The sequence below is a fragment of the Carassius gibelio genome, chromosome B2, assembly GCF_023724105.1.
Source record: "Carassius gibelio isolate Cgi1373 ecotype wild population from Czech Republic chromosome B2, carGib1.2-hapl.c, whole genome shotgun sequence".
NCBI lineage: Eukaryota > Metazoa > Chordata > Actinopteri > Cypriniformes > Cyprinidae > Carassius > Carassius gibelio.
This window is the reverse complement of record NC_068397.1, coordinates 26,243,910-26,271,629: the sequence shown is the minus strand read 5'-3', so window position 1 is coordinate 26,271,629 and position 27,720 is coordinate 26,243,910. Positions and strand designations below refer to the sequence as shown.

General features: G+C 36.7%; 2 protein-coding genes across 5 annotated transcripts; one reads left to right on the top strand and one right to left on the bottom strand.

Annotated features, from left to right (window-relative positions):
• The first annotated feature begins 778 nt into the window (after positions 1 to 778).
• vwa5b2 (von Willebrand factor A domain containing 5B2) lies at positions 779 to 19,043 on the top strand. 4 transcript variants are annotated; one of them, XM_052548944.1, is made up of 22 exons: positions 779 to 852; positions 3,602 to 3,744; positions 3,841 to 4,056; positions 4,597 to 4,822; positions 5,077 to 5,234; positions 6,770 to 6,901; positions 7,781 to 7,905; positions 8,013 to 8,189; positions 8,489 to 8,599; positions 9,693 to 9,895; positions 11,769 to 11,883; positions 12,627 to 12,812; positions 12,945 to 13,179; positions 13,684 to 13,961; positions 14,906 to 15,137; positions 15,252 to 15,557; positions 15,651 to 15,785; positions 15,913 to 16,041; positions 16,332 to 16,382; positions 16,701 to 16,776; positions 16,849 to 16,966; positions 17,050 to 19,043. In XM_052548944.1, exons 2-22 carry the CDS (start codon positions 3,606 to 3,608, stop codon positions 17,617 to 17,619), a joined length of 3,918 nt encoding a protein of 1,305 aa, XP_052404904.1. In that variant the 5' UTR covers positions 779 to 852; positions 3,602 to 3,605; the 3' UTR covers positions 17,620 to 19,043. The 4 variants fall into 4 exon arrangements, with proteins under 4 accessions (XP_052404904.1, XP_052404905.1, XP_052404901.1 ...); XM_052548945.1 differs by having other exon boundaries at positions 12,942 to 13,179; positions 16,707 to 16,776; XM_052548941.1 differs by having other exon boundaries at positions 12,942 to 13,179.
• LOC127951188 (dol-P-Man:Man(5)GlcNAc(2)-PP-Dol alpha-1,3-mannosyltransferase-like) lies at positions 18,837 to 27,720 on the bottom strand. Its single transcript, XM_052548946.1, has 11 exons — positions 27,560 to 27,720; positions 27,158 to 27,182; positions 25,462 to 25,626; positions 24,965 to 25,064; positions 22,742 to 22,889; positions 21,931 to 22,091; positions 21,602 to 21,722; positions 21,235 to 21,440; positions 20,951 to 21,026; positions 20,667 to 20,812; positions 18,837 to 20,490 (listed from the first exon to the last, which is right to left on the bottom strand). The coding sequence occupies exons 1-11, from the start codon at positions 27,590 to 27,592 to the stop codon at positions 20,322 to 20,324; spliced, it is 1,350 nt and encodes a 449-aa protein (XP_052404906.1). The 5' UTR covers positions 27,593 to 27,720; the 3' UTR covers positions 18,837 to 20,321.

Here is a 27,720-nt window from a genome sequence, read left to right as displayed (position 1 = left end):
GGCAATTGCAATTTCATTGGTATTTTTCAGCTTTTCAGCACAAATATCTTATTTATTCATCATCCTGTCTGAACTGTCATTCATACCAGATAAATAAAATTAAACAGAAACAATTAATGCTATTTAATCTAATTATTCCTTATCCTGTCTCCTGGCAAAATGGATCTGAAAGTGATAGAGCTGTCCATGGTGCTGAACATACGAAAAACCATTCGGTCTTTTCAAATTAATGTTAATATGATGCTCTGCTGTTGAATGCCTTTTGCCTCGCGTTACTCATAAGACCAGGCATTTTGATGTTTTAATATGAATCTTAATTGATTTCAATTTTTTATTTTATTTTTTCTTGAAAAGTTGTCTCCCTCTGGTGGGCCTTTTAAGTCAAAACCAAATAAGCAAAACAATTTAATAACTTCAATAGTGCCTGATTAATAAAAGGTGTCAAATCAAATGTTATCATTCAAATGCAGAGCAATAAAGCATGAAGCAGTAACTGATGATATTATGAAAAATAAAAAAACAAAGCAAACAATAGGCTAAATAAATAAATAAAAGAACCGAAATATAAAAACCTAAATGTTTATGTAACCATTTAACAATTACGTAGAATATAATTATAGAACGTTGCTAATTTAAAGCAACTGTGCATAAGGTTTTTTAGCTTGAAATGTATGTTTAATTTCATTTGTCCTTGTTTCCCTGCGCGTGCGTGCATGCGCGCTGTAATGAAGTGTGGCTCGCGCTCGAGTCCCTATATTCCGCCCAGAGAGAGTGACAGATGGAGAGAGACCTGTAACACGCCACCGTCCGATTCACAGCAAACCGGGCTAAAATCCACGAGCAGCTTATCAAGTAAGTCAAAACTCGACGTGTTCGTAAACTGCATACTTTTCAAAACATAAAACATTTCAGTAGTAATTATATGGATCATTTGTTATTAATCATGCGGACAGTGATGTTATGAAAATGAATGTCTACCAATAACGGTTGATAGATTTGCGTTAAGTTTACTGTTGACGAGAAAAATAAAAAACAACTGAAATGATGTTTATTCAGTTTTGGTTACCGTTATGATTCTCATCATGAAAATATTAGGAATGATTCATGACACAAAGACCTCGAAATTCATTTAAGCAACTTACGCTTATCCTTTATCTTTTTGTTTTGTAAATAGAATTTCACGTACCTTTCTTTATTTCTGTAATGACTTAGATCTAAAACTTGAAATAATCTAATTTCATTTCATTTAAATGCATTTAAAGAATGATTTGTACAGTGTTAAAAAAAAGAAAAAGTTCAAGATGTGTGTTCACCTAAAGTTAGCAAGTCAAGAGAGTATCTTGAATCCTTTCCTTGTTTATATATATATATATATATATATATATATATATATATATATATCTGTGGCATTGTTCCATGTGTTTGATACATATATAGGACACTGTAAAGCTTGACCATTGTTGTTTTTTTTTGTTTGTTTTTTTTTTTTTTACTATACAAACAGTTTATCTAAATGCATTTAGATCTATTGTTATTTGAAACGATGTTGGCAAGAATACAAAATATTTAGTTGCACACAATGACTACAACTCAGCAAGTCAAAAGTCAACCTTTAATCTTCGTAAAAGCAATTTACTCATAAACACACACTAGTGTGCTGTTTGTATTCATGCATGCTTGACATTTAATCACGGCACAGTAAATCTCAGTAAGTGGACTTGAGTCCAGGTGGCAGGTGTTAGTGCACCTTGTTCAAGGAGCACCTGAGAGACCTTGTGCACAGAACAAACACCACTGCATCATTAACCAGTGAACTCAAAATTCAATATTCTCCCATTAGATCAGAAAATTATAATGCTCATAATACCAAATTACAGATTTCAAGATTTGAAATTTGATCATCTGAATTTGATCCTCTTTCCCCTAATTCTAGCATCTGCACCTCTACAGAGACAGCAGGCCGTTGACTTGAGCATTACGCTTGCTGCTGATGTTTGTATGCATGTGCTGCTGCACTATTGACCAATCAGTTAATGTTTGACACGTACATTCCCACTGTGACAGGATGAGTGCCTCCCGGTTGCCAGGCAGCATGCGGGATGGACATGTCCAGTAGTGTGAATAAGAGGTTTTGTCAGCTCTTAAAATGTTTCATGGTAGCTGAAGCAAATAATCAGATGGAAATTTGCTGCCACTGACTCAGAAATGTTGTCTGAGATTCGGTTTAGCAAGTTTGCCCATTTTGTACCAGCCTATTACATCTATTTAAAACAGTATAAAACTGGTGGTTTTGCAGTTAAGTTTTATTTTTGTATCAATATTGATATTCTATTATAGTTTTTATCAGTTTTATTTAACTCTGTTTTTAAATTTTAGGTTCAAGTTATTTTGTTCTGTGCTTGTGTCATTTTTATGGTTTTTTTATTGTTTTAAAAATATGTCTATTAGTTACCATCAAGTTTTATTAGTACTTCAAATTAGACTAAAGAAAAATCAGAATTGAGAAATGTTACATTAGCAATTCACTGAAATAAAATAAGTTTTTGCCTAAATAAAATGTTTTTAATATTTAGTTATTTATTTCCCTTTTTAAATTTGGTTTAGTTTTTGATAATAACTCTGGCTGTAAAAATTCTGCTAAAGATTGTTCCAGGAAAACTGTAAATACAAACAACTGTCTACGGACAAAAATATTACTACAACACAAAGACTGAATTTTAACCATAGACAGCTGAAAAAGAGACTTAAAGCTGCAGTAGGTAACTTTTGTAAATATATATTTTTTTACATATTTGTTAAACCTGTCATTATGTCCTGACAGTAGAATATGAGACAGATAATCTGTGTAAAAATCAAGCTCCTCTGGCTCCTCCCAGTGCTCCTATTGCCATTTGCAGAAACTCCATCGCTCACGTTAAGAAACAACCAATCAGAGCTGCAGTCCGTAACTTTGTTTGTGTTCAAAATGTAGAAAAATGTATATAATAAGCGAGTACACCATGAATCCATTGTCCAAACCGTGTTTTTAGCGTGTCCTGAATCACTAGGGTGCACCTATAATAAGTGTTTATATTCGGACTATTTTAGATTGCTTCGGGGGTACCGCGGCGGAGTAACCCAGTACCTTTGTGATTCTTCATAGACATAAACAGAGAGAAGTAGTTCCGGCTACGATGTTCTTCTGCAAGACGCAAGCAGTTCTGTTTATTAAACGCTAGAGCGTCAAAAGTTCCCTACTGCAGCTTTAAAAAAAAAAAAAAGAAAGAAAGAAATGGAATGGGTACTGATCATTTTATGCCAGGATCTATCCATTTTCTGTTAAATATCCTTAATTAAAACACATCACTATGCAATGCACAATTCAAAATTTGGGTTCAAATTTAATACAGATTTTTTTAGCTATATTAACACAGTATATTGGGTGCTATTCTTAATGACTTTTCTAAGAGTGTAGTTAGTAAATTAACTCTCATGACTACCAAAGTCAACATTTTAATTAAATGAAGCTTATTAATTATCATGCTTAATATTCTTCAGGGATCTCGTCATTAACATCCTCTTAGCAGGCATAATTAGCTTACACAGATGATATTCTCTTAAGGAAAATGCCAGGATTGAAAAATCGCACAACATGGGCTCCACTTTTGCTGAAAACATCCGACATCACTTCCTGTGCAAACGGCTGCTCTCTGGGCATCACGGCTCATCTTACATATGTGAATACTGACCCTGACCCTGTAGAGGGTAAGTGATCACACACACATACTGCAGAACCATTCAGATAAGTAGGAAAATAAACACTTGTCATCAAAATAAACCATGTCCTTCTCACCTGCTCAGGTGTGTTTGTGTATCCTCTGGGGGAGAAGGAGGTTGTGGTGGGTTTTGAGGCAGTAGTTTCCGGCAGGCTGGTCAGTTTGGAGCTCCAGAGCCGTGGGAAGCTAGAGGACTGCTGTCTAGACTGCTGCCCAGGATCGGCACTGCACACTCAGTGTGGTCACAGCAAGGAGTGGGGATGCTGTGGAGGAACAGGTCTGGAAATACAGTGCTCCAACGGTGAGCGTTTTAACCTGTTAAGGTCCAATTCACACCAAGACTGATAATGTTGGCATCCACACCAATGGACAATAATGTTCTGTTTATTATAGACCGCATACATCAGAGAAACAAGCAAGCAGTCATCTTTAGAATATTGGGAATGAACTTCCTTTTTTTTTTTTTTTTTTGTAGCTCTGGAATTTTTTCATGTGTTTTTTTTAATATATATTCATTGTTCATGAATGCAGCATTTACAAAATGTATTTGTATTGTTAAAGGCCTTTGTCACTGTTCAAAAGCACATGCTACAAAAATTTATTTGGCTTTCTACTAAATTTTGTGTTCTCCTTACAGTGGTTTGTATTTGCCCAGCCTGAAGTATGCAGGTAGCATTCATTATTTCAGAGAGCTGTGTTGGCTCTGTGCCTGTTTTCGATGGCCCTTGAATGCATACACACATTTTAAATTAATCTCACTTTTACGGTTTTGACTTTGAGAGCCAACATTCAGTTTTTACTTTTTTCAGGTTCATGTACATATTTTTTTTTTTCATTTAAGGTCATCTGTTGCTGGATGAGGACCTAGAGAGGAGCACTTTCATTGTGAGCACAGGCCAGATTGGACCGCTAGAAATTGTGTCCGTTGTCATCAGTACCACCCTTGAACTTCCGACACTTGAAAATGGCGCAATCCACCTGGTTTATCCCACAGTGCTCACACCTATAGTCAGATCACGGATCCATCCAGGAAAGAGTGAAAATGGGGGGAAATCAGATGAGAACAGGTGAAGTAAATATCAATAACAATTTAATTAATCCCAGTTGAATAAAAGTATTAATTTATTTTATCTTGCTATCCCCAAACCTTTTAATGTGTGTAAATAAACTAAATAACAGCAAAATCACAAAGTAATAAATATATTGTTATGAAACAACATTACTCTTTCCTTGATGATTCGATTTACAACATCTGAAAAAACAAATAGTGAAAATTGTGGGTTTGACCTCTCTAGAAATCCTTTTCACGTCTCTCCTTCAGCCCGACTACGTGCTTTGGCAGCGTGTCTGGGAAGCAGGAGAGGATGCTGGGAGTCGGGCAGCAGTGCACACATGCCTTGCTCAACAGCACGGCCACAAACCTCTCGCCTTATCAGCTCAGTTTCCAGCTGCTGGTTCGAGGAGCTTGTCTGCTGGCCGGTAACATTCATATATCTCTGTGCAACCTATACAACATAAGTCACTTTTATACTACAGCAAGGCCTTCCATGTAAAAGCAGAAACGATCTAGAACTATGAAATCCAGAGGAGTAGACACAAGGTGAGCTTGTCTCTTATCTGTCTCTTTCTCTGACAGAAGGACAGAAGAGCCCCTTTTTCTGTTTGTTCATGCAGGTTCAGCTTGTGTTCTGAAATAATCCAGTTAGTGTAAAACTTGGCATGGACATCAGTGATTATGATAGATATCAGTGCGCCTGCCAGAAGGAGCCAAAGCATGTCTGCGAGGGTGTGTGCAGAGAGAGTGTTTGGCTCAGGCTCCGGGCCACTAGCACAGAGGAGAGAGATGGAGGCAGGGTGATGGAGAGTCCTAAATCACAGTCCAGCAGTGACGCTGTTCCATTGCAGCTGGCTCAACTGTAATACACACTGAATAGGACAGAACAGAGAAATTATTTGACACTTTTTGGACATTTACGTGATTTGTACATATGATTTCATTTAGACGTGAACCATGGTAATATGATGTTTTTGACCACTATATTTTAACATTATTTTTACTTTACATTTACCATAGTAATTTCATGAAGTACCATTTTTGGACTACAGTACCATATATCTATTAACAGTATACTTTAGTATGAATATGGTTCTCTTTTAATATCATGGTGCATTAGTGTTCAAAAGTTTGGGGTCTGTATGATTTTTTTTATTTTTGCAATTAGTCTCTTATGCTCAGCAAGGCTGCATTTATTTATTACAGTAATATTGTGAAATGTTTTATTTGAATGCATTCAAAAATGTAATTTATTCCTGTGATGTCTGAATTTTCACCAGTCATTCCTCTAGTCTTCAGTGTCACACGGTCCTTCAGAAATCTTTCTAATATGCTGATTGGCTGCTCAAGAAACATTTGCTATTATTATCAGTGTTGAAAACACTTGATATTTTTGGAAAAAAATGATATTTTTAAGGATTTTGATGAATAAAAAATTCAAGAACAGCATTTACCAGAAATGGGGATTTTTGTAGCAGTCTAAAAGTCTTTACCATCACCTTTAATCAATTTAAGCATTTGTTAAAGTGTTTGTTTCATTAGCAAAAAAATAAATAAAAAAATACTGACTCCAAACATTAGAAATCATTTTAAAATTAAACTATACAGGACTGAACTGACGATTAAGCCAAAACCTTAGTTTTAACATTAAAATAACTAACCGTTCCATATATATATATATATATATATATTTTTTTTTTTTTTTTTTTTTTTTTTTTTTTTTATTATTATTATGCATTTCTAGATTTATATCAAAAGTCTGTCTGAAACATAATTAATTTAAATGTCAGGATCAGTCTTCACTTGTGAATCTGTTTTATCATATCTTAAGTTCCTCGAGGGTCAGATGTCAAAGATTCCCACCAGCATAATGTTCTTTCATAGCAACTAATCAAATCAGTGCTGAAATGTCGGGTAAACAGACTCTGTAACCCTTCTTATGCTATCTCTGTGTTTTTAGGTCTGGAAAGCCCTACCCATGCCCTGCGTGCAGACGCTGACCCCAGTGCACAGTCTGCGTCTGCAACCTACATCACGCTGGCAGAGGAGCATTCATGTGACCGACATCTGGAAATAATACTACACCTTAGCGGTGAGAACTGACTGCACATGTTAAATCATACTGTTTGGCATTTTCCAGTTATGCATGCCATATAGCTCATATCTGCTTGAATGCAGTAAAAAGTAAACAGGCAATCTCTGTGTTCAGTTTACGTCTCAGTAGTATGTTATAAAGAAGCAACAAACTCAGCATAATATTAGTTTGTCCAATTCAAATCATGTTACAGAATGATTTTTTTTTTTTTACAGCTAACATTGATGCAATTTATAGCATCAAAAACTGCTGATGCCTTTAGCAATAAAACAGTTGACTCTCAATTGGAAGATGGCACTTCCTCTCCTACAGTTGCCAAACTGAGCATTGCAGTTTACCATTCCCAAATTTTTGAAGAAGTTTTCAGTTTTAGTACATTCATTTACATAAATCCTATTGCATTTATGCTATGAGAGTGTGTTGAACCTATTATACTCCATGCAATGTAGCAAAAGGCTAATAAGAAAAGCCCAAAATATGACCAAGCATCAGGGTTTTTATCGGGAACTAAACTAAAACCAAAACAATTAAAAAGTTTTGCTTGAAATGATATAGCCTTCACTGAAATAAAATAAAATATATTTAAAAAAACTATTTTATTTCAGTTAGTCGCCAGCTCATTTTCATTTAAGTTGAAGTACTAAAATAATTCAAACTAAATAAATAAACTAATAAATAAAAATGTATATAAATATTTGTAATCATTTAATAAAAATGACAAAAACGCACAAGAAAATTTAAAAAAAATTGAACAAAAATAAAAAGGAAAACAGAAAACTCGAAAAATAAAACCTAAATCAAAATATCAACAGATACTGTAATAATGTATCAATGATACTATAATCACCTGCAAGTCCCTGTCACTGTTGCCTGCAGAGCCTCACAGCCCATTGGTCATCCTAGAGAGGGGCCGACTCACATTTAGTGAATACGAGCAGCAGATCCGTGCTCGACGTGATTTCAACCGTTTTGCCAGAAAAGAGGCAGAGTCTGAGAAGAGGGTAAGATTATTACTACTAGATACCTGCACTGCTGACTTCATCTTGATTGTCTTTTAAGAACTTCATTGAGAATGTTGTTGTTATGTCATGCACGCATGTGCCTCCAGCTGGAGTTCGTGCGAAGACGCTATCACAAGGATCTGCTCTTGAACCCCGTCCTGATGCTTAACTTCTGCCCAGATCTACTGTCAGAACCAACAGAACTGCAGCAGGCCAGCAGAGAGCTCATCTTCCTCATTGACAACAGCAATACAATGACGCAGCACAACATCAACAAGATCAAGGTTCTTGCCTTATCTTGCATGAGCAGCTGCTCTTCTGCCACTAAAATGTGCTATTTAGTCTTCAGTACATGATTTTTCCACTCAAACTATTATTATCTGCTATAAAGCACGGATCAGTGGTACTTTAAAATCGCTGTTGCCATCAGAAGTTAGCAGCTCTTGTATAAAGCAACCTACAGCAATTCCAGCTACAAAGCTAGAAACAACCAATATAATCGAATAGGATTCCACTCTGAATATGCAGTTTACGCCAGTTGAAAATGATCGTAAATGTTCCTGTGCTTTCATATCTTTGACAGGAGGGAATGTTGGTGGCTATCAAGAGTCTGCCGACTCGCTCTATACTGAACATCACTAGCATCTGCTCTACAGTCAGGCCTCTTTTCAACTCCAGCAAGCCCTGCACAGATGTTAGTCTTTCTCCAATCTCATCGCATTGCATTTATTTGAGGAGAAACTGAACCTCAGAAAAGATGGAGATCACACAGGGTTCTGGATTAATGTTTACCTTTGAGTGACCTGCTGATAGCAATCTCTGTCCAGGTCGCTACTACTGGTTGCCATGACACTGCAATATCAGGTTGAAGCAGGTCCAGGGTCTGGTAGGACAAATTGTTTTAAAACAGCACGAGCCATATGGTGCCATCATGCATTTTACAGGATGCAGTGATCAAAAACAAACTTGTTTTGCTCCATTGTGCACCACTGCTCTTGACATTTCCACCAAATAGAGCATCTCTAGCCCTCGGTGATCTTCAAATACTTTTGACTCAAAATTGTTACGTTTTCATTTTTTATTTAATTTTTTTAATTGTAACTTCATTGAAAATGGTATAAAAAACTTGGTGACTTTTGTTGCATTGAGTGAACACACAAAAATGTTGGATATGATTGAAAAAGACCAAATGGTCATTAAAAATTCACAATTCTATTCTTCATGGTCAAAAATGACTGCCATGGGAAATTATGGGAAATATAAAAAAATACAGATTCTTCCTTAAAGGTACAACCCACAAAGGCCAATATACAGAAAAAAGCACTGATTTATATTATAGATAAATACAGCTTAAGTTTTAACATTTATTTTTTTCACAAATTAAAACACGGATTTATTATGGTCTCCAGATGCTGTTTTTTTAAATAGTTATATTATTTAAGCCTGGAATATTTCTTTGAAACATCACTTTTGGTTAAAAATTGCCAGTTATTTAGAGTTTGAGGTAATCTTGACCTTTATTTGAAGGGGGGGGGGGGTCCCCTTGTCTTGCCTTAACATATAATGAAAGATACTCTGTTAACTCTGACCTGTAAAGTCTAAATGTTTTTTTCTTTTACTCAGTTGTGTATTCAATTTTTATATTCATGTAAGATTTTATTTAAGTTATTTCCTTAATGGGTAATAAAGGGGTAAAACTAAAACATGTTACAGTAAAAACCTTGTTAACTGATGCTCCCAAAAAAAACAGGGCTAAAGGGACATTCTCTCCCTCTTTCATTCTTCAGAGCACAGTGACTCAGGCATTGGCGTACATCCAGAAGATTCGCACAGATCAAGGTGGTGCTAACCTGTGGGGGGCACTGTCCTGGGTTTATCGGCAGCCCATCCACCGCAGCTGCCCGCGACAGCTCTTCATCATCATGGATGGAACCTGCAGCAATGTAGGCCACGTTTTAGAACTGGTCAGGAGGAACGCCAGTAACGTCAGGTAAAAACTGAAATGTTTGATTAAATTAGCATAGAAGACACCATGCCAGGTAACACCTAACATAAAATAAGTTAATCTGAACAGATGGCCGTTCACAATAATCATTACTTTTAAGATATATTTTGAAAGTATATAGTTTCTTTTTTTTTTTTTAGCAACATATTAAGATTTTAGATCAGCAAACACTTTTAGAATTATTTTTAAAAAATGGCTAAGCCACTTCACATCAGCAAACAAGTTTTAAAACCAGCTCCCAAATATCACTCAGATCAGCACCCAAAAACCAGCTCACTCACATTTTGCACACACTGCATATTTTACATCAGCAAACACTTTTAAAGGGGTCCTATTATGCTTTTTCACTTTTTCAACTTTAGTTAGTCTGTAATGTTGTGGTTTGAGCATAAAAAAAGATCTGCAAAGTCACAAAGATCAAAGTATTGTAGAGATTTTAAATTTAAAAGAAATTTAAAACTTTTAAAAAACTACAACTAACGACTCGTTTGGACTACAATGCATATTTTCCAGGATTTGTGATATCACAAATATCAATTAATGGGACGAGACCAGGTTGAGCTGCACTAGAGAAAGCAATACGTTTTATCACTATGATGAAGACACGCTAAATTTCCCAAGGCAAATAAATTTAGTTACACTTATCTGGTTTTAAATCAGGCTCAAATTGATTGGATTTGATTTTGACGCAATATTTACTCTGAAGCTCGAAGCCAGCTGTGGGAGGGGGCATGACATTTTTTAGACCAGACGCCGAGTTCATCCAATCACAACACACACTGGCCCAGCTAACCAATCACATTACATTTCGTATTTCAGAATGTTGGCCTTCATTTGATACAGGAACTATTCGAGCTGTTCATGCCAGACTGAGAAGAGAGGGGTTGTAATAAATGTAAAATATAATGTATTTTTTGAACAACCTAGTATGAGAGCCTATTTAATACACCCCCAAAACAAAATCAAGTCTTTGTGAAGGAACATAATAGAACACCCTTTAAAACAAGCTAAACACCTTTCACTTCACAGCAAACAGACATTAAAAGAGGCTCAACAGTTTTCACGCTAGCAGACACTTTTGTCACCAACTAAACACTTAGAGCACTTAAACATCTGATCAATTTCATCTAAGGCATTACCATGGATACACCCAATGCCTCGATAATGTATCTAGATGAAAAACTCATTTAGCCAGTCAGATGGGAAACAGCTGTAATCCAGATTCCAAACATACTTGTATTTGCTGCAGTCATTTCCAGTAAACAAAAATAAAGCTGAGGTTGAGAAATGTATTTCATCTGACTGTGCTTACATTATACAGTAAAAAAAAAAAGATCCTCCTCCTATAATACACTGACTTATATTTAGAGAGAAATGCTCTTCAGCTAACACACACACACACACACACACACACACACACAGACATATATAGCTTTCACTGTACTGGAACACAGACTCGTTATTGATACTTAGTCAAGACATTTAAAAGCCTTCGACCCAGGCGAAGCAGACCTGAATTCCAAACAGCTTGTGTGTGTGTGTGTGTGTGTGTGTGTGTGTCGCCTGGCTTCTGTTTCTCTTCAGACATTTAATTAGTGAAATGGTGCAGATTTTTGTCAGGGGAATACTAAACATATTCTCTTTACCCTCGTATCTGAACAATGGGTATCTGAGTCATGCGAAATGTTTCTTGAAATATTTCTGCAGACATGAAGCCATACATACGCATATATAATCCACTGTAAAAAAGAATATTTCATATGAATATTTATGTCATACAAATGCACTATATATATAAAGAGCCAGTGTATTTGCATCAAAGTATCTGTGTTTCAGCATATTCTTGGTGTTGTTCCAGGTGTTTCAGTCTGGGTCTTGGTCCTCAGGCCTGTAGGAGGCTACTGCAGGGCGTTGCCAAGGTTACAGGAGGCAGTACAGAGTTTCTCAGTGAGGAAGAAAGGCTCCAGCCAAAGGTGTGAGAGTTCACAGCGCCCTCTACAGGGACAGACACAGAACCGCTATTATCAACTCAGTTTAAACCAGTATTAAAGTATTTATATAATTTATACTTTTAATAATAATACAATAAAATATTATTTATAACTATAAAATAATAATCATCATTTTTATTATAAATAATATTTAATTTTATTATTTAAAATATAAAATTAAACAAATGAATAAAGACTACTATTACTATTTAGTAACTAATAATAAAGTAAAAATTTTGAAATATGAATTAATACTATTTTATAGTACTATTAATAGTAAAAACTATTATTTATTAGTAGTGGTAGTAAAAATAATGATATTAATAATAATTTATAATTATTATTATTATTTTATTTTACAGAACAACAGTTAATATACAAACCTAATATTTTGTCCTTAATATTAATGGTATTTATGGTCTTAATTTCTTTGGTTTCAATTGTTACATTGTAGAGCATTTATTTTCGTGAAAACAAAATTATGGTTCTTTGAAATATACCATGGTACTGAAAATCTTGTGCTATGGTATTTATTTTATTTATTTAACTCCAAGGTACTTCTGAATATACCGTGTTTAAAATAAGTAAGTACTGTAGTACCATGTCCAAAAAAATATGGTAGTACCTTGATATTTGTCTGTGGAAATCTGCAGAGATTTCTTAAAAACTATTCACCTATATCTGTATTGTAGTGTAGTTATCAGCGTTATGATTATTCTCTACAGTTGATTAAATGTCTAAAGAAAGCTCTGGAACCTGTGTTGATGGATGTAAGGATTGATTGGTATGTGCCGGACAATGTGGAGGCCCTTCTCTCACCCAATGAAATTCCTCCGCTCTACCCTGGCAACTGCCTGATTGGCTACTGCACTCTCTATGACATGTCTGGATTCAGGGCCCAGAAAAGTGAGGTGAGACACTGTACACTACCACACATAGTTTCTCCTGTTCAATACATGCCAAATGAAGATGTGTTGATATAAATGAGATGCATACAGTTGCATAAATTCTTAGTTTGTGTCTGTACACTTGTTTCTAAGCAGGTGAAGCCTCGTCCATACAGAAGCCGTCCACGTGGTTCTTCAGGGTCGGTTTTTGAGTTCTCTCCCTCAACATCTGAGCTTATTCAGCCTCTGGTTCCTCCAGAGGAACGAGAGAGAGATGCTGTAAAAGAGTGCGTGGTGGAAGGAGACTTTGAGGAGGCGCTGCTGGAAATTTCACGCGAAATCTCTTCGGAATTCTCCTGCGCACATACCACCGATAACGCCGTCAGCCCTGGTAAGACTATAGGATCTGTTTATGATTTTACTACACTGCATTGTGGGATACCACATAGAAGTTGTAGAAGTAGTAGTAGGTCTATTCCATTCATAGAAAATTTGTGCACAGTCTCTATAATGCATGCTTAAAGGGATAGCCCATCCAAAAAAGAAACGTATATGCATCACTCATTATCTGTGGAATTTATATAAAATAAATTTTTTTGAAAAATGTTAATAACACAGCACTGCATCATATTTACTCAATGAAATACAATACTTGTTTCTTAATTATTTAGGGGTGCTGATTCAAAAAATACTGCATCTTTGCAATTCTTAGCACTTTCTCTTTTGACAATCATTTGTAAAGTGAAGAAGTCTTGTATTATTAATAAGTCAACAAAAGCAAGCCATACAAGCTTTGAACAAAATGAGGGTGAGTAACTGACAGAATTATAATTTTTGTTTGAACAGTCACTTTAAAAAACGTAGCCATTTCCAACATACCTTATGTGATCCGTAGGTGGCGACACTGACTACAGCACCAGTGATGTGCGCTGGCGTATTCAACAGGACTCCTATGTTCAGGATCAGTACGTGTTGACACACTGTTCTCTGAGCAGTGAGAAGGCCTTCTTGTCTGTTTCTCCCCAAGCAGAGAGCTCTGTGCTGGGCATGGGTTCTCTGCCACATGGCTTGGAGAGAATGGAGCCCACACAGGGTAGAGGACTCTCACGCTGGGAATCTCCATGGACTCAGAACATCACCTCTTCAGGGGACACGGATTCTGCATCAGGGAAGGTGACAGCAGCAGATGTATTTAAGAATTCACTACACATAAAGAAAGTTTTTCAAGTTTTACATATAATGTGTATTATAAGTAATCTAAAAAAAAGCCTGCAACAGAAATTTACATAATTTAAAAATAAAATTGACTGGTTCTCTTGTAACTTTGATTCCACAAAAAAAAAAGAAAAAACATTTAAAAGATCTTTGAGATGATAAGGAACAAAAATAATTCCAGGTGGGTCCACATTTTTGTCATGTGCCATTTACGAAAACCTAAAAAAAAAAATGGTAACTAAAATTCATTTCAATTTATTATCCATTTAGCAGATGCTTTTATCCAAAATTACTTAAAATCCCAATTTTTGTAAACATGAAATTCAATGAAATAAATAAATTAGGATGCTAATATTTACAGTTTAAAGTTTACACCTTACAATAAGGTCTCATTTGTTAACATTAGCTTGAACTAACAATGAAAACTTCTACGTCATTTATTAATCTTAGTAAATTAGAAGCTAAGCATATAGAAAGATACAGCATACCATTTAACATGAGCAACAAACAACTGTATTTTTAACAAACATTAATAAATGCTGTAAAAATATATATAAAAAATATATATTGCTTATTGCTAGTTAATGTTATGCAATAATGTTAACAAATAAGACTTTTTGTAAAGTGTTACTGATTAAAGAAATAGTTTACCAAAAAAATTAATTAGCAGAAAATCATCCAAGATGTAGATGAGTTTGTTTCTGAAGAGATTTGGAGAAATATAGCAATATTATGGATAGAGGACTCATACTTCAGCCACAAACATCGGTGGATGAGTACATTTTCTGCTAATTTCTGGGTGAACTATTCCTTTAAATAAATAAAGGCTATACTGACATAAAATATAAATTAATAAATGTCAAAACTATCATTCTAACTGGTCTCCGTCTATGTTTCTGTAGGCTGGCAAGCTCTTAGATGAGTCTCGTCGCAGACAGAAGGCACTAGCTCGCTCTGCTCTGGCTGGCCGAAGTTTCTCATCCCCGCAGGGTGACCTGGACATGCACCGGCTCAGGAGGGCGCTAGAGAAGGTCTCATTTGAGCAGGCCGTAGGAGGCCGACTAGAGGAGAGTGACACAGACACCCACAGCACTTCACGAGGAGGTCTATCCCGCCCTAGTCTGACAGACTCCAGTGAGGGAAAACACTCGAATAGTTTATGCATTAACATAAATACACACCGATGCATTTAAACATGGTCAAAATATTAAATCATCCATTTCTTTTTACATACCACTCTCTATCCAGATGGCCTACTGTTTCCTGCTTCCCCGCTAGACTGGGACACCTTCACCGATCCTGAAGGTCTATTTTCAGCTGCTCCCCCAAACGAGTTCCAGGCTTCAGGGGCAGAGTGTCGCTCAGTCATCCATGGCATGCTGGGAGGAAGGGCTGTATCCTGGGAGGTCCGTGTGGATCTGTCTCTTCTGTGGGACACCCTGTCAACCAGCACTGGGTCCTGGGATGAGATTATCCACCAGCTGACCGCAAGATCTGTTATCAGAGACTTTGAAAACATGGCGGAGAAAGAAACTGATATAGAAGTTGAAAGAGGTCTAGTAGGAATAACAGTTAAAAAAACTGAATTTGAAGCAATAAAGCAGCTGCACCATCCAAATATGTTTTCCCCCTGTTGTTTGGGTGTAGGTCCTTCCAGACGGTACAGAATGAAAGCGATCCAGACCAGCAAGAGCTGTGGAATCGTCTCAATGTACACAAGCTTCACCACCACTGACACCAACACGAGAAATCAACCTCAGAGCACACGCATACGACACACAGGTACACACACATGCTGCAGCACAGACAATTCACACTCAGTCTCACAGAAAGCCTGTGACACAAAACAGACAAGTTTAACTACATGGAGGGAATGAAATTCTCCTGTGAATGTGTGTGTTTGTTTTAGGTGTGTTGTTTGGGACCGGACACAATTCTCACTCTGGCAGCAGACGACAGAAGTTGTGCTCGGTGGGATTCGGACGCCGTCCCTCCAGCAGAGTCAGTGAAGAAACAGAAGACACACACACCTCAACAGGTAAGTAAAAAGTTTAATATGCACGTCCACATATAGTACGTTTAAGTAACTTACACTACCATTCAGAAGTTTGGGCACAGCAATATATATATTTTTTTTTTGTAAGAAGGAATACTTAACATTCTGCAAGGACAAATCGTATTGAGCAAAAGTCACAGTGAAGACATTTAAATGCTCGTTTGAATATGCTAGTCATCAAAAAATCTTTTTAAAAAGTTTCAACTAAAATATTAAGCCACACAACTCATGAAAATTGTACAACTGAATTTCTATTGTTTTCTTGAACCCAGACAGAGACGACACACCTGCATCCCCTTGTAGCATGACATCCTGGGACAAAAGTGAGTATAAGAGAAAGAAAAAATGTATTAAGGTGCAGTCGCATTTGCGACATATTAGTACAATTTCACAAATAAATTGTCTATTGTCAATATTGTAGTGATCCATAAAGCATGGAGTCACTTTAAAAGCAAGCAGCTATTTGTTAGTCAGTGCTGTGAATTTGCATGAGCAGCTTCATAAGTGAAATCTGTGTGGGCAACTTCATCACCTTTATATCACTCACAAAAGTTTGACTGCACCTTTATGATTGTTTATACCTTAAAATGACCCAATATTTCATTGGTGAATTGTGGGAGTAATAATAGTGTGTTTTTGAGGCACAGGAGGAAGCATCAGTCCATCAGCGGTGTCTTCTCGCTCTCAGCGCTCTGTGGAAAGTTTCTTCGGGTCTAAGTAAGTGCTGACCTGCATAAGTAACACACTTAGTAATTAATTTATATCACACTACATTTCTGTGTTCTCCAGGTTCAATCTGGGCAGACTAAAGGGCAACAATGGAAAACAAGCTCCTCTTAAACCTCACTGTCTTTCTGCAGAGACTGAAAGACACATGGAGACAGATACACCTGACTACTTGCCCCTGGTTGGTGTAATTCCATACTCATTTACAAAACTAATCACCACCTAAAGTTGAAGTCACCTATATCTCTTTTTGTGTCCCCATAGGTGCGCCTACAGTTGGCATCAGGTGCGTTTCTGCTGTCTGAATCCTACTCCGAGTGCATCCAGATCCCTCTGGACCGGCTGAAAAGAGCGTCCCCGTACCTGAGCCACCGCAGCAGTCTGAGCCCCCCTTTCCGTTGTACCTCACCACCCACGTCAGCGAGACACATGCGAGACTCATGGGCCGACCCCTTGGAGGAAAGCTCTCCAAAATTGGTAGGTGGAGTCACGCAGGCTGACAGTGGGCGGGGCTCTGAGACTGACACTTGTGAAGGTCCTCCATTGGATCCTGCAGAAACCCATGGAGAGGAACTGGCACAAATGGACATAGAGAGCTCAAGCTGGGCCACGGCGGTGGCTCTGGCCTGGCTGGAGCACCGTTGCGCTGGGTTTTTCGTGGAGTGGGAGCTGGTGGCTGCCAAGGCAGATTTCTGGCTGAAGTGTCAATCGCTGCCAGAGGGGGTTGACCTGGCAGGGTTGAGGGCAGCGGCCAGGCAGCTTTTCCTGCTGTTGCGTCACTGGGATGAAAACATCAAATTGAACGTGCTCTGCTACAACCCCAATAACATGTGAGAAAGGACCCCAAGAAACATGTGAGCCACCAGGATTTGAAGCCTCTAAGATGAAGCTTTTGGCTCTTTAATTGAATTTAACCCTGTTGGCTAGACTCACAATTCAACTTTATAGCAGAATAGAATTTATCGAAGATGTCCTTCAAGATGGAGATAAAGGATTGTGAGTGTGTTCCAGTTTTTTCTTATGCCTAGACCACAATACTGTTCAAGCTTTGCCTTAATCTTTGGGCCTCGGTCTTATTACGCAGTAGAATGCAGTTCACTGCAAATCTGATAGCACTTTATCTTAGCAATAGCATAATTACTATTATGGGATGCTTTGTGAAACCAATCATCAACATATATAGCAGGCCAAAATTACAGATTCTTGCCTTAACTTACACCATTCAAAAGTTTTGGGTGAGTAAGTGTTTTTGTTTTTCCAGCAAGGACACACTAAATTAATCAAAAGTGACAACACTTTCAAATAAATGTTATTTTTAACTTTCTATTAATTAAAAGGAATCCTTAAAAAAATATATCAGTTTCCACAAAAATATTATGCAGTACAAATGGTTTCAACATTGATAACATTAAATGTTTCTTAAGCAGCAAATCAGCGTATAAGAATGATTTCTGAACAGTCATGTGACACTGGAGTAATGCGGAAAATTCAGCTCTGTAATCACAGTAATAAATTACAATTTAAAATATATTAAAATAGAAAACATTTCAAATTGTAAAAATATTTTGTTTTTGATTAAATAAATGCAACCTTGGTGAGCATGATGACTTCTTTTAAAAATATTTGAAAAATCTTACTGACCCCAAACTTTTGAACTTAAGTGTACAACAGCTGTTTGAACTTGATTCTTAGTTTAGTCGCGTTTTAAATCTGATTTATTTTAAACCACCTTTTCAGCATTGACTGATTCTGTCAGTATTTCTCAGTTTTAGAGCTGTTAAGCATATAAACAGTCTAAACAACATTGGTAAATTGTATCTGTGTAGGCTCATATGTGTTTTTTGTTTTGTTGACAGAAATTGAATTGTGTGTTTGGCAATGACTGCTTGCTTTTAGGCTTCTTGAGATATTTTGGATTTAGGTATTTAGTTTGTTCTTTTTGGAGTCTGCTTAAAAGCATGAGTTTTCAGGTAACATCACAAAAATAATCTGCAAAACCTTGGGCTTTTTCATGTTCAATCATAGGAAGAATCGGAACCATGGTAACTATGAATGTTATGAAACTGAGACTTTATTTTCAATCACTCACAAATCTATACAATAAAATGCTCTGAATGATTCCAAATGACACTTCTTCAGGTTTTAAGATACTGTTGTTTCAAACAGTAAGGGCTTTAATTGTTCACCTGTTTTGCCCAGACTTTTGTACTCATGAGCCTGTCAAAAAACTGGGAAATGAAATAAAATCATGGACAACAGTTGTATTGTGATTACAGACTACCCTTTGGATTAAGCAAATGCATATTATGCAAAAAACAAATAAAAAAAATCCAAAAGCAAGCAAATCATAAGAATAAGATTCATAAAAACAATAATTCACACTATATCACAGAAAAATAAAAATCACACTCTAAATATGAAGCATTTCAGCATTGAATCTCTCTTTCTTCGTGCTAGAAAAGAAACAGAGAACCCGAAAAAAGAAAGACCAAAGACAGAAAACAAACTACTAAAAAGAAAAAAAGCAGAAAAGCAGATCTATGCCGTTCCTTTGTGCCCTATAAATGTAACAATATGATCCTGTTGAGTTTTTAGACATAACTGTGCATGGCTGGAAAAATCAACTACTTAAAGGATAGTTCACAAAAAAAAAAAAAAAGAACATTTAGCCATCCTTTACTCACCAAGGTTTTTCTTAAAAGAGATATTTTGTTTGTTTGTTTTTCCATAAAATGGTACATACAAGATCTTTAAAATGCCTTTCTTTTATGTTGCACAGATGAAAGGTTTGGAACGACATGGGAGTGAGTAAATGATGACATAATTGTAATATTTGAGTGAACCATTTATATGAAAAAATCCCTGAATAATTATTAATGAGCTTAAAGGTATGGTACACCCCAAAAAAGAAAACTTTTTTTAAAAATTTGATGAAATCTAAGAGCTTTCTGACCCTGCATAGACAATAACAAAACTACCACGTTCAAGACCCAGAAAGGTAGTAAGTGTTTTGTGGTATTTGTGCTGATGTCTATGGAGTGTCAGAAAGCTCTCGGATTTCATCAAAAATATCTTCATTTGTGTTCTGAACTTGAATGAAGATCTTATGGGTTTGGAAAAGCATGAGGGTGAGTAATTAATGACAGAATTTTTGGGTGAATATAATATATAATATCTTGTACAAATAAACTGGACTGAATGAGTCAATTGGCCAACAAGAAGACATCTTTGAGGTCTTAAAGGTCAACTGTGTTGATATGCTACATAAAAATGAATTTCCTTCCATTAAAGATTCATTCACATTTCCCACTCCAACATCCTTGACTATGCATCACATTAGTCCTTAAGAATCCTGAGAAGCATGTAAACTTTGTAAAACCCCAGTATAGTAACTTTACACTACCTCCATTAACAAAAACCATGATACAAGCTCCGGGCACAGGTCCCTGGCCCCGTGTCCCCCTCTGGTACAGGAGCTTGTAGACAGGGCTGGAGGCCAGGGATCATCCCAAACAGTGCCCCAGTCAGGTTGAGGTTCAATGGCGCTTAGCCTTGTTGTCTAACTTCTGAGATGGAAGAGCTGGCGTTGGGTTGAGCCACAAACAGAGCAGGATGATGAAATGGCAGACATGCAGTGATATAGAGCTGTAGTTGGTGGATGGATACGTGTTCCAGGACAGCTCTATCAGACCCAGAATCAACACCCTAAAAGAGAGTGAATAATAATTATCTCTGAGCAACTAAACATATACTCCCAGACAACATATGAACTAAACTAAATAATACACAGATATATATATATATATATATATATATATATATATATATATATATATATATATATATATATATATATATATTAAAACATGAGTCTGTCTTACCTGAGCAGGTGGGCAAGTTTCTTGACTCCTCCACTCCACAGCAGGTAGGGTAGCGTATGGAAGTACCACACATAAAACTGATAATGCAGTGATCTACTGAAGCACATGCCAATAAAATTAGAAGTGAAAAGAACCAGAACTGTCTGTATGATCTGAGTTAAGGAACCATTTTCATCAGATCAACTAGGACTAACAGTGCAAAGTTCAGGAATGCCAGGGTTATTTTAAATAATTTGAAACCAATCCAACATACATTTGATTTAAACAACCATAAAAAGGATATGATCAGCACTGAGCTTGTGTACAGTCTCTTTTCTCTCAGACAGATCTGTTAGAATAGACCAAATACTGTTCCCAGATCTGTAATAGACACAATTTTTAAATGACACAGTCAGAAAGACAAAAAGACCTTTGGTGTATTTAGTTCTTAACATTGGCCTCAAAACTTGTTGTAATGTTTCTGAAAAAACACCATCTCCAATATTTTGAATTTGGACTGCAATACCTATCTCAACCAATCAGTGTCAATCCTACAGCACCTTTAATTGTAGTGTTTTGACTTTTGTACCTCTTCCATCTTTTCAGTGCAAACAGAACCAGTGTAGTAATGTGAGCCAAAAGCAGAGCCAGGTGGAAGTATCTACTCAAGAATACATCCTCAGGAAGAAAACGCCAGTTCACCGTCCATTTAAACAGAAACTGCCTGCCTAAGTCAAACGCCCGACTAACATAGCCGACTGGGTTCACCAAGAGGAACGGCAGTCCTAGTACAAGCTGAAAAGGAGAAAAACAGAGTGGTACATGAAAAGTTGTTGTTATATATATATATATATATATATATATATATATATATATATATATATATATATATATATATATATATAGAAAAAGTTGAATCACTTAAATGTGTGAATGGGTTTGTTTGAGTGTCTAACCTGAATTGCAGCACAGAGAGTGAGTTTGGGTAAAGTTTTCCATAGACCGAACTCACACAGGAGGAGGAAGAGAAGACCAGGAGCAAAGAGCAGGACATTCATCTTCACAGACACAGCTAAACTGTCCACAGCACAGAAAAATATATACTTTAAATGCACACACAATGCTGAAATGTTGAAGTGTTACAGTGTTGAAGAGTTCAGGCATCGAAACATTGTACTGAAGTAGTGGTAACATTAATGGCATAGAGAGAGAAAAAAGTAAGAGTCAAAAATCTCTCTTACCATTCATCTATCACTCCATATAGAATGAAAATGTTTCTACTTGCCTGTAGAGGGCACATCCTAAAGTCCAGCGGCCATCCACAAAGAGATTGATGGCTCCGAATAACAGCATCATGGCCACCGGATCATTAAAGAGACGCAAGACAAAGATGGAGTGAATCCGATATGAAGCACAGCAGACAAAGAAGAACACATACGGAGGAACCTAGAGAAGAATAAACAGACAAGCACTATTACTAAGACGTTTATTTTCTTGCAATAGTTGTTTAGCTGAAGTTGGATATACAGGTCATAAAACTAAATACATTTAGTAAGATATTTAAAAGAATCTCTTACGCTGACCATGACTGCTTTTATTTAATCAAAATACAGTAAAAACAAAAAATATTGTGAACTAGTTTTTACTATTTAAAATAATCTTTTTTAATTTTAATCTAATTTAAAATGTAATTTATTCCTGCAATGCAAAGCTAAATAATCCAGTCCTCAGTGTCACACGATCATTCAGAAATCAATTTAACAAGCATGTGATTTGATGCTCAAAAACATCTTATTTTTAATAATGTTGAAATGCAGTTGTGCTGCTTAATATCTGATCGTAATATATAACCCTGATTCATTTTTCTAGATTCTTTGATGGAGAGAAAGTTCACAGAAGAACAAAATTTATGTGAAACTATGTGTAATTTCTTTAAAATGTAATTTTACTGACTCCAAACATCTGAACAGTGGTTTGTGTATTTCAAATTCTTTGAGAAAAAATCCTGGCTATTCTTGGGGAAAAAACAAAAAGTGACTGAACAGAATGTACAGTAATGGAAAACTACATTGATTTGAATTTTATGGGGTCATTACCTTTTTGGTGCGATGGTAAATGCGGAACACAAGCAGGAGGGTGATGAGGTAGAACACAGCGAACACATACTGACCCAAACGAATATTCTGTCCATGATCAGTAAGATAATACAGCCCAGTGAATACATACACAAAACCAGCTGGATACCTGAAACACACATTCAGTATACAATCCAGTAAATGATTGATGAACAGATTTTCATTCGATGTCATACTGCTGCCAGTGTTGGGGAGTTATCAGTTATTAGGACACATGCTTATTCTAGAGCTGAAACAACGAATCGATTTAATCGATTAAAATCGATTATTAAAATAGTTGTCAACTAATTTAGTAATCGATTCGTCGCTAAATAAATTTTATTTGCCATAAGCGGCTCATTTCGTGCATATTTCAAATCTGCGGTGACCAAAGTGTGGCAGTAATGAGCCACCGGAGGTTTTACTCAGCCAGTACAGCAGGTGAAGTAGCGAAGAGCCAATAGCTGGCCTCGTTTTATGTCACGTGCTTCCCGAACAGCGTCTCTGCAGCTTTCAGCGGGAAGTGGGAGTACTTTACTTTGAGCCTTTAAAATGAAGAGTAACCTGTAAACTCTGCACTACTGAACTGTTTAAGGGGCCGTTCACATATCGTGTCTTTTGCGTGCTCAAGTTCGTTATTTCCTATGTAGGCGCGCATTATGCACTCTCATAATGGAAGCGACGCGGTGCGATGCGCCCGTTTTTCCAGGCGCGTCCACACCGCATCCATTTATCCTTTGCTGAAATTTCCGGGTCTTCATGGAGAGGGCACGTCATGGAGAGAGCACGTCATGGTTGCTTAGCAAAGGCAGACGCCTCAGGGGCGTTTCTGCCCGAGCGCTTTGGAAAGAAGGAGAAAGCGGCGCGACTAGCGTTTTCCACGCGTTTTTAGGCACGATATGTGAACGGCCCCTAAGAATTTTATTTGTGCAGATTCTCCAGTACAAGGTTGTTTGCAAATGTTTAGTCGTAAAAGCTGATAACATTGCTTTTTAACAGTTAACATTTAAAGCTTTACAAACATGTTATGTGATCAGTTTGTCGTTTACCAGTTCATAATTCAGACTTGCAGCCTAATTATGACTGAATGAGAGAGGTAAATGTTTGAGTATATTTAAAATGCACTTCTTTTCTAAGTATTCACTGCTCTTTTTCACACAGCAGGTTTTTTGTGTGTGTCCCAATTTTTTTTTTCTGGACAACCTTCTGATGGATTTTACTTTAAATTGTGAGTTCCATTCAGGTTTCATGCCATTGGCACTTTTTTTCGAAGGATTGTTTACAATTTCACAGCATAAGCTATAAAGCTTTTTCCCAGTAAATAATAAAATACAATGCACTGCAATTTTATTCTGTTTTATCCTTATACTTCGTGAAAATATGTTCTCAAAGATTCCTTAAGCTTTGTTTGGGATGTTAAACTACTTTAGGAGCTCTAAGGACTGCCATGGTGAATACAATATTTGAAATCTCCTTGTGAATTTTGCTAGAGTATGGATCAGTGTTTTGATTGCAGAAGAGTTCGACAAAGGATTACTAACATAATAAAACAACTCCAGGTATATTTTTGATGAGGATATGACAATGCAAAATGGTTAAAATCTCTTAAAAATCTATGCTGAATGATAAAGACCCTTTATTAATAATTTACTTGGGGGAAAAATGGAAAAAACTAAAATATAAGTACATAAACCGATTAATCGATTAATCGTAAAAATAATCGACAGATTAATCGATTATCAAAATAATCGTTAGTTGCAGCCCTAGCTTATTCTATAACAGTTTTATTTCCTATAAAGGTTTATGTATTTAAGATGATCCATTTTCGTTTTGTTGCCAAGGCATTGTTTGATTCCAGTGTTTTCTGTCATAGCTATGCAAAGATTAGAATTTAAAAACAGACTCATAGCTTTTAAACTGTATCTTGTTATGATTTTAAAACTGTATTTAACCTCAGAATGACCTCAAACTAAGTCTGACTTTGTTGTGGCTGTGCTATAAAATTAATATATCATAATCTTAATTCAATTAATTATGAAGGGTTTTTAAAGTCTGACAATAATCAGTTTTGAAACAATAACGTTACTTATTACATGTTCAATAGGGTAACTTGTAATCTGGAACCTTTTACTTTTCTAAAGTAACTTAATACTGGACATCTAAAAGCTGGAATACTCTACAGGAATGTTCTGTGTTGACACTTACACCAGCGGCCCCGTGTCACCCTTCAGCTGGGTGTAGTCATACGTGCCGTTAATAACTCCCTCCACCTCATCCATATACGCCTTCCAGTCGATCTCTGTATCTACACACAGCACGCACATCATTAAACACAGGAATCACGTTGACATTTATAACTGGCATCTCTCTGCATACTGCGATGCCGTGTCATGTTGTCATTTTGGCTATATGATGTGCTAGCGTGACTGACAGACAAGAGCTGTGGTAATGTACACATGTTCCTTTCTCGACGGATCAAATACAAACTGAACCAGACTGTAATTTTGGAAGTTAGGTGTAACAGTGGAGTAACGTTATGCATGAACACTGGAATGAATAAACAACTGCATTAACAGCATGAAGTGATATCCTATTTGAAAACACAGAAATCAAGCAGTATGGTGATTCTTTAGTCTGTTGTTTCATTAATGAGTTGTTCAGTCCTCCATGGTCATGTCAGTGACTTATTCTACTGCACTTACATGAAACTTTTTGGATTACCCATATGTTAATTCCAATTTCCAGGAACCAAAGGACGGCCGTGACCAAGAACGTGTACTCTGCTTTGAACAACACCATGTGCTTGTCCTGCCATACGGAGGAAAGAGTTTTCTGAAATGTTGACGGTAGAGTAGAGGATTTCTTCTAGAGCTGAAACAACGAATCGATTTAATCGATTAAAATCGATTATTAAAATAGTTGTCAACTAATTTAGTAATCGATTCGTCGCTAAATAAATTTTATTTGCCATAAGCGGCTCATTTCGTGCATATTTCAAATCTGCGGCGACCAAAGTGTGGCAGTAATGAGCCACCGGAGGTTTTACTCAGCCAGTACAGCAGGTGAAGTAGCGAATAGCCAATAGCTGGCCTCGTTTTATGTCACGTGCTTCCCGAACAGCGTCTCTGCAGCATTCAGCGGGAAGTGGGAGTACTTTACTTTGAGCCTTCAAAATGAAGAGTAACCTGTAAACTCTGCACTACTGAACTGTTTAAGGGGCCGTTCGCATATTGTGTCTTTTGCGTGCTCAAGTACGTTATTTCCTATGTAGGCGCGCAGTATGCACTCTCATAATGGAAGCGACGCGGTCGCGACACGCACGCGGTGCGATGCGCCCGTTTTTCCAGGCGCGTCCACACCGCATCCATTTATCCTTTGCTGAAATTTCCGGGTCTTCATGGAGAGGGCACGTCATGGTTGCTTAGCAAAGGCAGACGCCTCAGGGGCGCTTCTGCCCGAGCGCTTTGGAAAGAAGGAGAAAGCGGCGCGACTAGCGTTTTCCACGCGTTTTTAGGTGCGATATGTGAACGGCCCCTGAGAATTCTATTTGTGCAGATTCTCCAGTACAAGGTTGTTTGCAAATGTTAAGTCGTAAAAGCTGATAACATTGCTTTTTAACAGTTAACATTTAAAGCTTTACAAACATGTTATGTGATCAGTTTGTCGTTTACCAGTTCATAATTCAGACTTGCAGCCTAATTATGACTGAATGAGAGAGGTAAATGTTTGAGTATATTTAAAATGCACTTCTTTTCTAAGTATTCACTGCTCTTTTTCACACAGCAGGTTTTTTGTGTGTGTCCCAATTTTTTTTTTTCTGGACAACCTTCTGATGGATTTTACTTTAAATTGTGAGTTCCATTCAGGTTTCATGCCATTGGCACTTTTTTTCGAAGGATTGTTTACAATTTCACAGCATAAGCTATAAAGCTTTTTCCCAGTAAATAATAAAATACAATGCACTGCAATTTTATTCTGTTTTATCCTTATACTTCGTGAAAATATGTTCTCAAAGATTCCTTAAGCTTTGTTTGGGATGTTAAACTACTTTAGGAGCTCTAAGGACTGCCATGGTGAAAACAATGTTTGAAATCTCCTTGTGAATTTTGCTAGAGTATGGGTCAGTGTTTTGATTACAGAAGAGTTCGACAAAGGATTACTAACATAATAAAACAACTCCAGGTATATTTTTGATGAGGATATGACAATGCAAAATGGTTAAAATCTCTTAAAAATCTATGCTGAATGATAAAGACCCTTTATTAATAATTTACTTGGGGAAAAAATGGAAAAAACTAAAATATAAGTACATAAACCGATTAATCGATTAATCGTAAAAATAATCGACAGATTAATCGATTATCAAAATAATCGTTAGTTGCAGCCCTAATTTCTTCTTCCCTCCTCCTGCCATGTTGGCCGCCTTGATGAAGTCAGCGGATTCAAACCAAAAAATTCAAACACAAACGTGTGCCGGATTCAAAAAACAGTTCCAAATTAAAAGTCCATAGAGTAAGAAAAAAAACATGAAAATTCAAATCGAGAAATATTTATTTATTTGCTTGCTTGCTTGTTTGTATAATTATTTCAACTTATTTCTGAATTCTAAATGCAAAATGTCTCAAACATCTCATTTAAAATATATAAACTGCAGAGGACAAACTGATTTTTTTTTTCATTATCATAATAAAAACACGTATAGGTTAATATGTGATTGGCTGCATAAATTTGTGTCACCAAATTAAAGTAAAATTCACAGCTACCCAAAAAGGTGAAAAAGGTCCTCGCGCGTTGACGTACCACGTGAGTCAAACTAGTAGATGCGGCAGCCATCTTGGAACGGTCAACTTGACGTCATTTATCTCACAGAGCCGCCCTGTGCAGGATTGTGTAACATTTTGAATGTTCAGTTATTACTATGGTGAATCAAGTTGACCGTTACAATATGGCGGACGGCTTAC

Coding starts and splice junctions, on each gene's coding strand:
- vwa5b2 (XM_052548941.1), top strand. CDS start 3,606: ATGCCAGGATTGAAAAATCGCACAACATGGGCTCCACTTTTGCTGAAA. Junction 5,235..6,769: donor AGGAGCTTGTCTGCTGGCCG/GTAACATTCATA, acceptor CTGTGTTTTTAG/GTCTGGAAAGCCCTACCCAT. Junction 13,180..13,683: donor CGATAACGCCGTCAGCCCTG/GTAAGACTATAG, acceptor TGTGATCCGTAG/GTGGCGACACTGACTACAGC.
- LOC127951188 (XM_052548946.1), bottom strand. CDS start 27,592: ATGGCTGCCGCATCTACTAGTTTGACTCACGTG. Junction 25,065..25,461: donor GGTAATCCAAAAAGTTTCAT/GTAAGTGCAGTA, acceptor TGCTGTGTGTAG/ATACAGAGATCGACTGGAAG. Junction 22,092..22,741: donor TTTACCATCGCACCAAAAAG/GTAATGACCCCA, acceptor ATTCTTCTCTAG/GTTCCTCCGTATGTGTTCTT.